General features: G+C 39.1%; 1 protein-coding gene across 1 annotated transcript in view; it reads right to left on the bottom strand.

Annotated features, from left to right (window-relative positions):
* Positions 1 to 12,699: 12,699 nt before the first annotated feature.
* LOC104985214 (EGF-like and EMI domain-containing protein 1) overlaps positions 12,700 to 17,307 on the bottom strand; it is a 662,362-nt gene continuing 657,754 nt past the window's right edge. The window contains exons 15-16 of the mRNA XM_010835278.1: positions 13,402 to 13,530; positions 12,700 to 12,743 (exon numbers count right to left, since the gene is read on the bottom strand). Coding sequence (XP_010833580.1) covers positions 12,700 to 12,743; positions 13,402 to 13,530 — 173 coding nt within the window. The remainder of the gene's footprint in view (positions 12,744 to 13,401; positions 13,531 to 17,307) is intronic.

The following is a 17,307-nucleotide window of genomic DNA, read 5'->3' as shown; positions in this document are numbered from 1 at the left end:
CCTTTTACAACATGCCTCAGTGCTGAATGCTTCCAAGTATTTAATCCTAATGATGACCTTTTAAGGCGAGTTTATTATTATCTTCATTTTATACACTATAAAAACGGAAACTTATAAAAATTTTGTTTATACATATTTTATATGGCAGAGGCAGGCCATATACAACTAATTCTAGAGACTAAGCTCTCACATCTTAATCTCTTAGCTGTATTGTCCATCAGGGTTCTCTGATGTCAAAGACAAATTATGGCAGAATTCTCCATTTTCCTAGTTTAGTTGAAAATATAGAGTCCAAATGAAAAAATGATATAAAGAAATATCAGTATATTCTAAAAGACCAACAGCTGACTCCAATGCATGTGTCTGCCTGTGTCTACTGTAGATAATCATAGAACCACAGACATTTTTTTTAAGCATCTATTCTGAAACAAATAAAGAAGTTTAATTACTTCATCATTATGATAGTTCTCAGCACCTAGAACTTAAATTAGAGCTATAAAATACATTGCAAGAATAAACATTAAAATATTAACAGCTTATCTAGTTTGATATAATGTGAATGTATTATTTTATGATTTAAAAATTTTTTTTAAACTTAACATCATAACATGCCCACTCATTTTCTCTGTTTACCATGCTCACAGTCTCTTCCATGGTAACCAGGGAGGCATTCACATCTTCCAGAAAACCTATTGCAAACTCCATTGTTCTGACACGTGCAATTAAAATGGCAGCCTGGACCATAATAACCAGGAAGACATTCTGAAAGAGAAACCACACGACCAATAACTCTAGTTAAGACAATTGAACCTGTAATGAATTTGAAGACAGAAATAAACAGTACAATTAATGAAAAAGACAGACAAATCATTAGCCAATGTGATCAAGATAAAAGAGGAAAAGTACAAATACACACTTTTTTTAAAAAATGTGCAATGATCATCAAAAGGAATCAATATAAAAAGTATACTACAAATAAATACAAAAACCTAAATGAAATGGAAAAGTTACAGAAGACAACTTACCAACATTTTCCTAATTTGAAGCAGAAAACCTAGATAAGCTAGTTATAACAGAAAAACAATAGAGAAAATAGAAAACAGCTCCAATTAAAAAAAAAAATAGCCACTCCTGAGCTTCACAGGTAAATCCTATAAAGTTTTACAGTTCAGATCATCACCTTATTACTTATATATATTCTAGAGCATTGAAAAGGAAGGAAAATTCCAAATAGATTTTATTATGTGAGTATAACATCAATTCCAAAACCCCCCCAAAAAATGCACAAAAAACTATACTTCAATTTTACTTATGATATTCATGCCAAATTCATAAAAGTACACAGAAGCCAATAGCATATTATAAAGTAATATATCACAACTAATATTTATTCTAAGAATATAAGGTTATGTAATATTAAAAAATTATTTGATAAATCCATCATACTTATCAGCCTAAAGAAAAAAATCATATTACTAGTTTCATAAATGCAGAAGAAACATTTGAATAATAGTCATTTAAAATTCAGTAAAATGATGACTAAATTAAAAAATTAATAGCTATGTCATAATATGAATATTAAAATTCAGTGTTTTACTTTATTGGGGAACAAAAAGCTTACACAAATGGAAAGATAGACCATGTTTGTTCTTGGATAAGATGAATTAATATCAGAAATATGCTAATTCTCCCTAAAACAATGATTCTCCCCGAGGACAATAAAACAGTGGGAAAAAAACTGATTTTTTTTTTTTCCTGCATCTGGATGATTTGGTTATAAATTTCATTTTGAAGGACAAATTAACAAGAATAGCACCAGGAAATCCCCAAAAAAGGAAAGTAATGAAGGGCGGCTAGCTCTGTCGATATCAAATACATATAATAAAGACTTCCTAATAAAAACACTATTGTATTTTCACATAAACAGATTAATAGAGTGGATCATCAGGAACTATATCTAACTGCATATTAATGTTTAGTTGTCAATGAAGCCTGCATCTCAAATCAGTGGGAGAGATAGACTTGTGTGATAACTGAACAGCCACATAAGGGGGAAATGAATCTATTCCTCACACCATACACCAAGAAAAATATTTTTAATTGATCAGAGAATTGCATGTAAAAAATGGTGTCATATGAGTCCTAAAAGAAAACATGGCTGAATTCTTTTAAAACTTGAGAATGGGGAGTCCATCCCTAATTAAGACTCAACATTTTACAAAATAGAGAAAAGATGGTTTTATAACAAAAAAAGAAAACAAAATCTTTTTGAATCATGCATAATCTATAATTCAAAGATGCTCTTAATAAAGCACATCACCTGGGACTCATACTTTTGTATCGTCAGTCCTCTTGAGGAATGTGGGCTGAATCCATAACTGGCTGTACCCAAGAGAATGTGGTGAAAATGATGATAGATCACGTCTATGTCTTAGGAAGACCTGACAACTTCTGTTTTAAGATGTCAGCTGTTATGTAAGAAGCCCAGTAATCTTGGAGAAAAAAGCCTTGCAGTGATGAGAGTGGCCAAGACTGTGCACCACATAGACCCTGAGCTCACCTCCTCCCCTGGGCGCATCGAAATGACAACTATTTACAGTATAAGTAGACAATTTATAGAAAAAGAAATGCAGAAGTTCCTTAGCCATCAGAGAGGATGCTAAACATTATTCATTATAATAACAATGAATATGAAAACTCCACTAATATAATCAGATCAGATCAGTCGCTCAGTCGTGTCCGACTCCTTGCGACCCCATGAATCGCTGCACGCCAGGCCTCCCTGTCCATCACCAACTCCTGGAGTTCACTCAGACTCACGTCCATCGAGTCAGTGATGCCATCCAGCCATCTCATCCTCTGTCGTCCCCTTCTCCTCTTGCCCCCGATCCCTCCAGCATCAGAGTCTTTTCCAATGAGTCATGCATATTATAGTCTTTTGATAACCATGTATTGCTTATGAGGATGAAATATGATATAATCTCCCATGAGAGAGAATTTGTCCATATGTTACAAGGTTACATTTGTATTTACCCCATGACTCAGTAACTCTTGTATATGTTTGAAATGTTCCATAATAAAAAGTTTAAATGATAGAATCAGAAGTTAAAATATCCCACATCCCCAAATGCTTGAGGGTTATCTAACTTAAAACCAAAAATAAAATCAAGAGCACATCTATTCTACACAAAATGCTATTATTCTGCTTTAGGAGTCCTGAGTATCACAATGTTGATAGGAGCTATCTCCCATGAATTAAGAGAGGAGATCCATGGTTTTAAAAAGCCCATGAAAATTGGTCTTCCTTGAATGTTGGTTTTAGATTGGCTGTCATTTCAGTGTCATCATCCTCACTTTCAGATGGGAAACTACTGGGGAGATGTTGTGAATGTCCTTATGGCCCAGAGCATGGTATCAGCAAAGCAGGAATTAGCATAAGGGCTTATGCAATCCCACTGCAAGGTACTTTCACTTGCACTGTGTTGCCAAGTTTCATGACAGTCAAATGAGTGGTGAAAGATGGTGGGTAATTACCCCCATTATGAGAGCACATCATAGTCCCAGGTCTAAGGAGCCAGAGATCCCATAGTTGGAACCACCTCAGTATAAGTTCACTGTGGATTATTTTTCACTCAGGGGGCCCCAAGGTTAGGCCCCAAGAACAGTGTTCTCATCCATACTGTGTCTTACTACCCTTTCTCAATGTTCTGAAAAACACAACACTATCTTCTTAAAAGAGTGTGCTCTAATTAGGTGCGTGCTTTCCAGTGCTGTACAAAATAATTAACTGTGGTTTGAAAAGCAAACACTAGAATAACTATCGATATTTATTTTTATCCATTCATTATCAACTTTTCTAATGTGGAGCAGCACATGAATATCACTTCTAAATAAAAGTACATTTATGGTGGTACATGATTAAACTTATCCTGAGGATGTACAGTTTCAAGACCTCTGGTCCCAGAGTCCTTCTCATCACCCTTTGAAGCTGGGCCCACTCCTGATGTGAGCTGGGTCTGCCCAGGGCCCCGCATCCTGTGCCCTGCCCACCTCAAGAATTGGCTGGATGGGGAGTGGGATTTAGGTCTCACAGGAGCTCTTTCACATTAATACTATTTCAATTACTTAAGAGTTTAAGAGTTTTCATGTGGTATTCCGGTAACAAGGTAACAAAATCAACTGGTATTAACATAACATTATTTTTATTAGAAATGTAATCATAAACTATAAACAACTTGCATAAATGTATTGGAAAATAGCCCTTTCACAGATTTCTACTGTATTTTGTCAGTGAATGGCAGTATGCTGTAGATTTTATTGAATAAAAGAAGGTAGTAATCAACTTACCTTTTTCACAATAATCTCCTGTCCATCCAAGGGCACAGGTACAGCTTCCATCTACAGGATTGCAAAGGCCACCATTTTTACAGGTGCATTTTAGCTCACAATTTGGGCCATATTTTGTTGGAGGACATACTGTAGTAAAAATTCAAAAAATCAAACTAAGTAAAAATGTCATGCAAGTAAATATTTTTCTCGGCTTCAGAGAGACTAATCAAATCCATATAGCAAAATCATTTTTTAAAAATACTCAAAGCAAACAACCACTCAGATGTATCCTTCAGGTAGTAAGCACATCAATGTCATTCATTCATATTTTCATCCACTCCATAAATATTTATTGAGCTTATAACTTTGTGCCTGGTATACTTTGGGAACTGGAGATGTTCTATGAAAAACAGAGATCGATCTTAGATTAGTGACGGGAGATTTTATGTATTTAATCCCATAATTGATAAAGATGCATTAGTCATTTGCTCCTTAATGTCTCTGTGCTGAAATGTGAAAAGCACTTCAGTACAAAGTGGTAGGTGACACAAACAAAAATGTACTGGCAAGAGGAGTTAAGATACACACGAGTGAAGCTAACCAGACATAAGGGAAATTGAGGCTTCATTGTCAGAGGGAAAATAATTGAATGATGGGAAGTGCCACCAGTGGGAGAGTAACCATTACTCACATTTATTTCGTTTTGCCATGAAGAATATGGGCCCAACATAGCCAATGAATATGCTTTTTTTTTTTTTCAGGAAAACTCAAAATCCATATTTTATATGAAATCATCTAATATTTGAAAGTTGGCAACTAATTAAAATTGTTTTATAGCACTGTGGAAGCCAAAACTATGTCAGCCAATTCAAACACATTTGTGGCTAGATTTGGCCAAAGGCCCACCATTTATACCCTCTAGTTTATAATAGCTTTACATAATGATATTTTCCACATGAATTATCTCATTTAATGCTTATACATATTTCTCTGATGTGGGTAACAGTATTCTTATTTTACACTTGAGAAAACTGCAGCTGAAAAACTTAAGTCTTGCTCACACTTAAGCAGCCAAAAGATAAGACCCAAGATTCAAATCTAGAACTTCTGACTCTCTTGCTATTTTAGCTAGCAGAACAGACGTTAGAGGGATAAAAAAGTTTTAACTTGCTCTAAGTGCATGCATGCTCAGTCGTGTCTGACTCTTTGTGACCCATGGACGGTAGCCTGCCAGGCTCCTCTGTCCATGGAATTTTCCAGGCAAGAATACTGGAGCAGGTTGCCATTTCAATCCACCTAATACTTTCAAGGGGCTTCTCTGGTGGCTCAGTGGTAAAGAATCTGCCTGCAATGATCCCAGGGTTGGGAAGATCCCCTGGAGGAGGGAACACTCACTCCAGTGTTCTTGCCTGCAGAATCCCATGGACAGAGGAGCCTGGTGGGCTACAGTTCATGGGGTTGCAAAAGAGCCAGTCAGATACTACTTAGTGAGTAAACAATACTCTCAAGCCGTACATCATGTTCTTTTTTCTCTTATCATAGATCTTACTCCCTGTTAACACACATAAAAATCACTTATTAACTATAAAAGTTAACATTGATATTGATGTCATTGTTAATGCAAATTCATGTGATCAACACACGGTAAGGTCAAACAAACTGAAGCATCAGAGTTTGGACCAAAGAAAGGTTTATTGCAGGGCCTGCAAGGTGGCTCATGCTCTAAAAAGCCTCAGCTCCTCACAGGGTATCAGCAAAGCATTTTTAAAAGCCAGGTGAGGAGAGGGGTTCCTGGGTCTGTGATCCACTGGTGCACAGCTCGATGACTGGCTGATTGTGAGGTAGCAGGGTGGTGTCAAAGGGATTAACACTATCAGTTCTTAGACTCCAGGAGGCCTGGAGCTGAGTGCTCAAGGTTGTCAGGTAGTTTGTTGTCGCCATTTGTTGGAGAGGGGGAGTTTTTCTTTTTTTTTTTTTTAACATCTGCAAAACAACTCAGGAAATGGGCATCAAATACTTTATCTAGGTATTTCAGAGAGGAGCTAAAGCAGAGAATATGGGGGAAGGCCCCTTGGGGTCCTGCTCAGTTATATCATAACTTCTGCTTTACTTTTGCTCAAAAGTGCTTGCAGTGTCTGTACCTATTTATTTACCTTGATTTTATTCTAGTCTTTTTTTTTTTTTGAAGGTAAGGTAGGTGTTATTTTTCTCTTGCTATTTTCAAAATTTGTTCTTTTTCAGTTTTCAGAATTTTGACGTTGTTATGTCTTTTGTGGATTTCTTTTGGTTTATCCTGTTTGGCACTCACACAGAGTTTTTAATTCTGTAGGTTTAAACTTTTTGTCATGTTTAGGACATCTTTAGTCATTGTTCCTTTGACTCCTTCAGTCCTGCTTACTTTCTCCTCTCCTCTAAGACTCTGATGACATAAAAGTCTGAGTTTTATTTATTTATTTATTTTTCCCCTCCCACAGATTCCCCAAGGCTCTGTTGTTATTATTTGGTTGTTGTCATTTCCTTATCTGCTGTCTAAATTGAGTCATTTCTGTGATCTATCTCTGAGTTCACTAATGTGTTCCTCTGTCCTCTCCAAACTGAGATTTTTACAGTTTTGGTTTTTGTATTTTCCAGTTCTAAAATTTCTGCTTGGTTCTTCTTTATGTCTCGTATTCTTTGTTGAACGTTTCTATTAAAAAAAATTTTTTTTTGGTTGTTCAGTGAATCATTTTTTATGATGACTTCTTTTAAAATTATTATCAAATAATTTTGATGTCAGTGTCATCCAAGTGTTGGTGTCTTTCGATTATTTTTTCTTATTCAAGTTGAAATTTTCCTGGTTGTTGGTATAATGAATAATTTTTTAATGAACCTGACATTTTGAGACTCTGGATCTCCTTTAAATCTTCTGTTTGAGCAAGCCTCCTATGATACTCCACTGGCAAGGAAAGAGGTTCCTCTGTTAAGAGGCTGAAGCCCAAGTTCCCCACACAGCCGCCAAGGGGAGCAAGGGTAAACGTGCCTCATCCCCGCTGGGCCACGGCAAGAGTTTAGGCCTCCACTAGGCTGACATCCTACCCGAAAGAGGGGTAGAAGTGTCTCTTTGCGGCTTCCTACTCGCTCTTCACTGACTTGCCTGGAGTGGCCTCATTGCTGCTTGGTGTTTGTGAGAGTCTTGACTGCCCACTAGACCCCCTTGACTCCATCTTAGCTTGCAAGGGTATAGTTTCCTCATCACCTGGTGGGTGGAAGCTGGTGCTTTCCACACAGTTTCCACTGTCACTGCCAGGGTGGCCGGTTCTTTCCTTTCTGGCAGAAATGAAAGCATCTGCCCCACTAGGATTTCTCCTACCCAATCCTGGTGCAGGGTTGGGGGGGCCTTATATACCCCAGGGGAGCTTAAAAGCTAGAGCTTATGCTCTTTATATTACAATCTCAGCATTTTTTATCATGTAAAATATCTATATATTTATCATATTCCATGTCACCATAATTGCTAATTTGTTTTAAACTTAGCCTTAATTAAAATAGATTTAACACCCATTAAATGTCCTTTTGGAGAAGGCAATGGCAACCTACTCCAGTACTCTTCCCTGGAAAACCCCATGGATGGAGGAGCCTGGCAGGCTGCAGTCCATGGGGTCACAAAGAGTCGGACATGACTGAGCGACTTCACTTTCACTTTTCACTTTCATGCATTGGAGAAGGAAATGGCAACCCACTCCAGTGTTCTTGCCTGGAGAATCCGAGGGACGGGGGAGCCTGGTGGGTTGCTGTCTATGGGATCGCACAGAGTCAGACACGACTGACGTGACTTAGCAGCAGCAGCAAACGTCCTTTTTACCAGAGATTTTCTATGTATTACTTGGTTGCTCAAATTTATCTTCTAGTAGTTTCTTCAAAATATTTTATGGTTACTATATTGCCAGCAATTTTTGATGATTAAAAATTATTGTTTATTTCCCATCATGTTATTCTTGAATAAAAGTTTGTGTCTAAAACACTTGAATCACATATTTTCCCTAGAACTTTGTAGGTTTTGATAGCCATAAACTAGCAATAAATATTACTGTGAGGTATCAGGCCAACTTTTTTCCCTATCTCTTCATATGAGATCTCATATTTTTTCTTATATCCTCAATAGAATTTCCTCTCACATATGATCAAGCCTAACTAGTATTTCTAGGGATAGAATGTATTCATTCAATCTGTAGCAACAGATCTTCCTTCCTTTCAGAGGGGAAAAAATCTTGATTATATTTGAATATTTTCTCTTCTATTTATGTATCTATTTTTTTCTATTTCATTGTTTTCACTTTCCTCAGGTATATTCTCCTTACATGGCTATCGCATCAGCAGATTCCATTCTCTCATTACCTGAGTTCAATGTGGACTATATTTATATGATGTGAGGTTTAATTTTCATTTCCACTTCTTTCTGAGCTCTGCCAGCTTACTTTTTCATTTCCCTTTGTTATCTTTTCATTTATTCCATGAACCCATGTATCTCTGCATAGCACTCACAATTTATAGGGGACACTTTTTCATTATGTCCTTTGGATGCTTGGAATAAATTCAGTTAATATTTTCATGGGCTCCATAACAAAACTCTTCTGCTCCATGTTCATCTTGCTTTTTGTTTTCCTATTCCTTTTCTCCTTCTTATAAAAATTTCACTAAAAAGTCTTTGAACGGTTTCATATTTTGGTTCTAAGATGAGGGAAGGTTTTCATGTGCACCAGTTTTAAAAAAAAAAAAATCAGATTGGTTTTTGTGCACCTGTAATTTTTATGGGGGGATGGGCATAGTATGGACTGGGGCTTCCCAGGTGGCACTAGTGGGAAAGAACCCACTTCAAATTTCAGAAGATGTGGGTTGTCCCTGAGTTGAGAAAATCCCCTGGAGAATGAAATGGCAACCCACTCCAGTATTCTTGCCTGGAGAATCCCTCGGACAGAGGAGCCTGGGGGGCTACAGTCCATGGAGTGGCACAGAGTCAAACACGACCAAAGCAACTTAGCATGCATGCGGTATGGATTAGAGGCTAGAAAAATGATTCTGGTTATTAGGATGCCTCCTTAGCCCAGAATATGACACAAAGTCATGGGATGTGGGTCATGTACTTGTGTGGGTGAGTTTAGCCTCTCTTTAGCAGCAAGGCTGCTTACAGTTCCCTCTTTTTTAGTGAAGACATGAAATGATAATATATCTGTGCCCTTCCTCATTTTATCCAATCTTCCTGCAACTTTGTGATGTCCACTGGGGTTCAAGAAAGCTCCTCCAACTTGCCCACACATCCAACTTTTGTATTTCAACAAAGGATCTTTAGACTTGCTCCTCTGTGTGTGTCATTGAGAAACAGCTGTTCTGTTGGCCCCAACTCAGAGCTGTAGGGGCCCGGCATCCTCTATGTACATATTTTCCTTGAACAATTCTGTTATTATGATAATAATAAATAATATTATTTAGGACAAAGAAAGCTTGACAGTTTTAAACCAAGGTCATGTATTTTTTCCTTCTCTCATGTTTCCTACAGCTTTCAATGGCCTTCTTGAAAACTGATGAGGACATAAAACTCTTCTGTTGTTGATAATCAGATACCTCCAACACACAATTTGAGGTAGTTTTACAAAAGTTAGTTATTTAAAAGTTTGCTCCTAGTTAAGAATATGCAGAAATTATTCTGTGTTTGTGTTCGTTCATTTTTTTGTTTACTCCCCCAGTAAACTATTTCCTTTATAACTCTACAGGAGTGTGTACTTGCATATGATTAAAGCCACATTTTAAAGTGTCGTAAACAATTCCCACTTAATTATAAGCCCTGGCACTGCATCTGCCTTTAGAATTTAGCTTAATTAGTGCCAAGACGAACAAGGTGACCCTGCAGGCATTGTTACCTTGCTGACACCTGGCCCCCACTTGGCCAGGTGGACACTGGCACCTTCCAGTCACCGGGTCACACTGTCCTGAGACACAAGAACACCGCTGGACACAGTCCTGCCCATAGTAATCTTCAGGACAAGCTGCAGAAAGAAGAAAAACAAAGCAGAGCAAAAGGAAACCAGATTTGCCTTAATAAAGCATTTCACCAGTCAAGATTTGTAAGAACGTGTAGATACATAACCTTTTCTTTTAATCAAATAGGTTTCCCCGACTTGCCCTTGGTTTTCGATTTAAAAGGTTACTATGGGGAAAAAAAAGACCTGTTCAAATTGTTGCTTACTTAGTGCAATTTTAGTTGATATCAGGAATTCCATCCAAATATCTAGTGTCAGACATGTATGTATGTATGTGATATGACACTTAACAGGCTCAGTCTTGTTTTGCTGCGTGGCTGTCTTAGGCTGTGTGTGTATGTATTAATCTTGAGTACAAAAGTGAAAGTGAAGTTCACTCAGTTATTTCTGACTCTTTGCAACCCCATGGACTATACAGTCCATGGAATTCTCCAGACCAGAATACTGGAGTGGGTAGATTGTCCCAACCCAGGGATTGAACCCAGGTCTCCTGTATAGAAGGCAGATTCTTTACCAGCTGAGTCACACGGGAAGCCCAAGAATACTGGAGTGGGTAGCCTATCCCTTCTCCAGCGGATCTTCCCGACTGTGGAATAGAACTGGGGTCTCCTGCATTGCAGGCGATTCTTTACCAACTGAGCTGTGAGGGATGCTTCCTCTTAAAGTGCACTTGGAAAATTTAGCTTACACTTCTGTGCCTTATGCTCACATCTCCAAATATTTATGTATTTTTTAATTAATTTCTAAAGTTATTGTGTATTTATCAAAACAAACAAATATGCTAAATTACTGTCAATAGATTATATCTATTAAATTAATTGCATTAATTAACAAAATTTAAAATTAATTTATTCATAAGTTAACACATTTATTAATTTTCTTGCTTGTTTGTTTTGCTGCAATCTCATTCTATCAGTTCAGTGAGATGCTTACCAAAATAGAGACAAAACAAAGATAAAATAAATATCTGTGAGGTTCAATAAAGGGAAAATATATAACAGTGTATACATTGTGTGCTTAGTTGCTCAGTCATGACCGACTCTTTGTGACCCCATGGACTGTATCCCGGCAGGCTCCTCTGTCCATGGGGATTCTTCAGGCAAGTAAACTGCAGTAGGTTGGCATGCCCTCCTCCAGGGGATCTTCCCAACCCAGGGATCGAACCCAGGTCTCTCACATGGCAGGTGTTCTTTCCTGTCTTAGCCACCAGGGAAGTGTGTATACATAAACAAATATAATTCTTTGAATTGTAAAAGGTGACAGAAAACTTGGCTCTGATCGCCATAGCTGTCAAAGCAGAGAAGGAAAATTGCTCAAGTACAAGATCATGGCTTTCTGCAGACAAAACTCCTCCGGACATTCAAGGAAACCATGACTTTTGAAGATTCTCTGGCCTAAGGAAATTTCTCCAACGATTTTCTTTGAAGAACAAACACAAAGGAGCCAGTTAGAACCTTCATTGGGAGATGTTTATGGGCTGGCTTTCACTCAAAGATAACTTGGCCATTGAGGCCTCAGAGGCAGTATCCATTAGGTTTCAATTTTCTGCCACTTAGAGCCAGGACTTTGTCTTATTCATCTTTTATTCTCAGAACAGCAGGATACTGAAGCAGAGTAAGATTACCCTCATAGGAAGAAAACAAGCAACTACCTGCCTGAAGAAGATAAGCATTCTGGATATCTTTACCACATAACCATAACTTTGCCTGATCACAAACTTCGTTATCATTCTTCCAAATAAAAGAATCTCAAGTTCACAATCACAGTCCTTCAGTCTTTAAGATCTTACTCTTATGTGGCAGCCTGGATGGGAGGGAGTCTGGGGGAGAAGGGATGCCTGTATATGTATGGCTGAATCCCTTTGCTGTCCGCCTGAAATTACCACAACACTGTTAATAGGCTATACTCCAATATAAAATTAAAAGTTGAAAAAAAAAAATCTTTACTCTTTTGTGAAGTACAAGATAAAGAATGCATGTGAAGTTGTTTCAGTCATGTCTGACTCTTTGTGACCCTATGGACTGTAGCCCATAGGCTACCAGGCTTTTCTGTCCATGGGATTCTCCTGGCAAGAATACTGGATTGGGTTGCCATTCTCTCCTCTAGAGCTTCTTCCTGATTCAGGGATCAAACCCAGGTCTCCTGCATTGCAGGCAGATTCTTTACCACTGAGCCACTTGGGACATCCACCAGGGAAGATACAGAATAGTGCACAAAATATATAATAATAGTGAACAGATCAATAAAGGATCACCAAGCAAACATGCTCATCAACAGCACTGGGATAAAGAATACAACAATGCCAGGATCACCTCCCCACCATGCCCTTTCCAACTCATTGCCTCCTCCATCCTCCCTAAAGACCATCATCATCTTGTGAACTGTCTAAATAGTTGGAAACTGATGGATTTGATAAAAGCAAAATGTGTTTGTAAGGATATTCCCACAATGTCTAAGCCAGTGCATTTGTATGGCATCTTTAATTTATATCTGGTCCCTTAAATTTTATGTCAGTAGTTACTTGTATGATGTTGCTGTTCAGTTGCTCAGTCATGTCTGACTCTTTGTAACTTTACAGACTGCAGCATGCCAGGCTTCCCTGTCCTTCACCATCTCCCAGAGTCTGTATGATGGGTAGTTATTTAAGGTCTTTGGATTTTCAGGAAATGGTTACTTTTAGGTAAGGGGAAACTACTTAATTTTGAGCTAGAAAATTGCTGAGGATAAATGAAATTGTGGAAATTTGGACAATGAATTTGACATTGTGTACATAGGAATCTCCAGTCTGCTCTGATCTTGCCAAACACAATTTCTTATCTTGACTTGAATCCAGCATTGCTGGGGCCAGAGAGGTTGTGACCAGAGGGCTTCCTGGCTGCCTTCACTGACTTCAGCTCTCAATCAAATTCCTGCCAGAAGTAATCCTCAACCTAGAATTTACTCCTGTTACTGCAGTAAATCATTCTGTAAAATAAATGCCAAAACATGTACTCTCTAAGTGCAGTTCTTTAAAACGCTGATTTAGTATATAAAATTCATAGTAGATAGAGTGACTTACTTTGACTGCAGTCAGCCCCGATGAAGCCAGGAAGGCAGTCACAGGTTCCAATCATGGTGTCACAGCTGCCACCATTCAGGCACTTACACTTCCTTCGGCAATAAGGGCCATAAGTGCCTCTTGGGCATCCTGATGAAAGAGAACAAAACCATATGTGGTATTGTAACTTGAAGCTATCAGTGCTTAACTTCATGCCCATAGTCATGTGGTTAACTCAACATTCCAATTACTGTTTTTGGTATTCTTATCACCTTCAAGATACTGATTCAAGGGATGGACTTATCTGAGGATACAAATGTATAGGGATGGATGCCTTAGAAATGGAGAAGGCACTGGCACCCTACTCCAGTACTCTTGCCTGGAAAATTCCATGGACGGAGGAGCCTGGTAGGCTGCAGTCCGTGGGGTCGCTGAGAGTCAGACACGACTGAATGACTTCACTTTCACTTTTCACTTTCCTGCATTGGAGAAGGAAATGGCAACCCACTCCAGTGTTTTTGTCTGGAGAATCCCAGAGACAGAGGAGCCTGGTGGGAGGCCGTCTATGGGGTCGCACAGAGTCGGATACGACTGGAGAGACTTAGCAGAGCAGCAGCAGCCTTAGAAATACAGATGGGGACATAGAGTTCCTGAAGCTGTTCATTAATAATACATAAGAAACTTAACCTTGAACTTCCTTGAAAATCTACCCACTTTTAGAGTATGCTCAGAAAAAAAGACAATTCACCAAAGAAGGTTGTTTTATTCCTGCCTAGAAAAAGTCATTCTTGCAGTTACTATCTAAGTATAGTTTGTCTGATCTGGAATGATCTGGGTTTAATACACATAAGAATTCAAAACGGCAACAAGCCTGGAGAAAGCATCTTAATTTTCTATTAGTGTCTCAGTTTTCTACTCTTATCCATGGATCTTGGCTGACCATGACGATACATGTGTAAGAGGTAGATAAATGGCCAGACTTCAAGGCAGAAGGAGACTGAGCAGGGCAGAGTGACCTGAAAACCATATTATCTGTGCAATGATCGAAAGATTGGGGGTATTTAGCCAGGAGAAAATAGACCTAAGAAGATAGAACTGTCTTCACACATGAAAAGGAAGTCTTATGGAAAAGGAAGAAGGGGGATATTATCTCAATAAGGAAATACTCTTTGAAAGCGCTGTCCAGGAATAAGCTTTCACCATGAGGCAGTGAGCTACCCATCTCTGTACGAGTTTAAGTAGAAATAGGATAAGTAACTAGAAGAGAAAATGTAGCAGGGATTCAAGCACATAACTGACTTTGAAGCACTTCCAAATATGTTGTTGTCCTGCTCTATGAAACTTCTGGTACTTTAGTCTTAAAATCACAGAAGTTTTAGTTTCAAGAGACCTCAGGTCCATCTGGCTCAACAATTATTTGAAGATGAGGAAGTAGAGTATAGTTACTTAAAAATGTTATTGTACAAAATTATGTTACCTGGTAAACACAGTTTCCTTTTTCCTGTCATATTTCTAAAATAAAAAGATGTAGAATATTTTGAAAAGACTGAGATTTGAACCCTGTATCTTCCACTTGCTAATGTGGAAGTCCTTCCTTTGAGCTCCTAGTTCTTCACTCCCAAAGAGGATGATAACAGAATCATAGGCTTGTTGTGTGAACAAGTAGAGCACCTAGCATATCACCAATCTCAGATAGCTCCCAAGTTAATGGTAGCCATTATTTTCTTTCACAGTGCCAAGATCATTGGTGGGCCTATGGCAAAACCCTTTTCCTATCTGCTTAACCTGAGTGCAAAGGTTTCGTTTTTGCCTGAGGTCCTTCCTCTTGCACAACGTTTTCACTTGGAAGCACAGTTCTAAAAATGATTAGAGACTGAAGTGGCTGCGACGGCGCACGAGCGCGGCTGGGAGGAGCTACGCCACGTCCAAGGAGCGGTGGCTGCACGGGCGCCGGGTACCGGAGGGCCTAGAGGAGCTATTCCATGTTCAACGTCAGGAGGGGCGGCAGTGAGGAGATACCCCTCGTCCAAGGTAAGGAGCAGCGGCTGCACTTTGCTGTAGCAGCCGTGAAGAGATACCCCACGTCCAAGGTAAGAGAAACCCAAGTAAGATGGTAGGTGTTATGAGAGGGCATCAGAGGGCAGACACACTTAAACCATAATTACAGAAAACTAGTCAATCTAATCACACTAGGACCACAGCCTTTTCTAACTCAATGAAACTAAGCCATGCCCGTGGGGCCACCTAGGACGGGCGGGTCATGGTGGAGAGGGCTGACAGAATGTGGTCCACTGTAGAAGGGAATGGCAAACCACTTCAGTATTCTTGCCTTGAGAACCCCATAAACAGCATGAAAAAGCAAAATGATAGGATACTGAAAGAGGAACTCCTCAGGTCAGTAGGTGCCCAATATGCTACTGGAGATCAGTGCAGAAAGAATGAAGGGATGGAGCCAAAGCAAAAACAATACCTAGTTGTGGATGTGACTGGTGATAGAAGCAAGGTCCAATGACATAAAGAGCAATATTGCACAGGAACGTGGAATGTTAGGTCCATGAATCAGGGCAAATTAGAAGTGGTCAAACCGGAGATGGCAAGAATGAACGTGGACATTCTAGGAATCAGCGAAGTAAAATGGACTGGAATGGGTGAATTTAACTCAGATGACCATATATCTACTACTGTGGGCAGGAATCCCTTAGAAGAAATGGAGTAGCCATCATGGTCAAAAAAAAGAGTCTGAAATGCAGTACTTGGATGCAATCTCAAAAACGACAGAATGATCTCTGTTCATTTCCAAGGCATGGCATTCAATATCAGAGTAATCCAAGTCTATGCCCCCACCAGTAACGCTGAAAAAGCTGAAGTTGAATGGTTCTATGAAGACCTACAAGGCCTTTTAGAACTAACACCCATAAAAGATGTCCTTTTCATTATAGAGTACTAGAATGCAAAAGTAGGAAGTCAAGAAACACCTGGAGTAACAGGCAAGTTTGGCCTTGGAGTACGGAATGAAGCAGGGCAAAGGCTAATAGAGTTTTGCCAGGGGAAAGCTCTGGTCATAGCAAACACCCTCTTCCAACAACACAAGAGAAGACTACACATAGACATCACCAGATGGTCAACACCAAAATCAGACTGATTATATTCTTTGCAGCCAAAGATGGAGAAGCTCTATACAGTCAGCAAAAACAAGACCAGGAGCTGACTGGCTCAGCTCATGAACTCCTTTTTGCCAAATTCAGACTGAAATTGAAGAAAGTAGGGAAAGCTACTAAACCATTGAGGTATGACCTAAATCAAATCCCTTATGATTATACAGTGGAAGTGAGAAATAGATTTAAGGGACTAGATCTGATAGATAGAGTGTCTGATGAACTATGGACGGAGGTTCGTGACATTGTACAGGAGACAGGGATCAAGACCATCCCCATGGAAAAGAAATGCAAAAAAGCAAAATGGCTGTCTGAGGAGGCCTTACAAATAGCTGTGAAAGAAGAGAAGTGAAAAGCAAAGGAGAAAAGGAAGGATATAAGCATCTGAATGCAGAGTTCGAAAGAATAGGAAGAAGAGATAAGAAAGCCTTTCTCAACGATCAATGAAAAGAAATAGAGGAAAACAACAGAATGGGAAATACTAAAGATCTCTTCTGGAGAAGGCGATGGCACCCCTCTCCAGTACTCTTGTCTGGAAAATCCCATGGATGAAAGAGCCTGGTAGGTGCAGTCCATGGGGTCATGAAGAGTCAGACACAACTGAAGTGACTTAGCAGCAGCAGAGATCTCTTCAAGAAAATTAGAGATACGAAGGGAACATTTCATGCAAAAATGGGCTCGATAAAGGACAGAAATGGTATGGACCTAACAGAAGCAGAAGATATTAAGAAGAGGTGGCAAGAATACACAGAAGAACTGTCCAAAAAAGATC

The sequence above is a fragment of the Bison bison genome, unplaced genomic scaffold, assembly GCF_000754665.1.
Source record: "Bison bison bison isolate TAMUID 2011002044 unplaced genomic scaffold, Bison_UMD1.0 scf7180017864040, whole genome shotgun sequence".
NCBI lineage: Eukaryota > Metazoa > Chordata > Mammalia > Artiodactyla > Bovidae > Bison > Bison bison.
The sequence above is the reverse complement of the archived record's forward strand: the minus strand, read 5'-3'. Positions and strand labels throughout refer to the sequence as shown.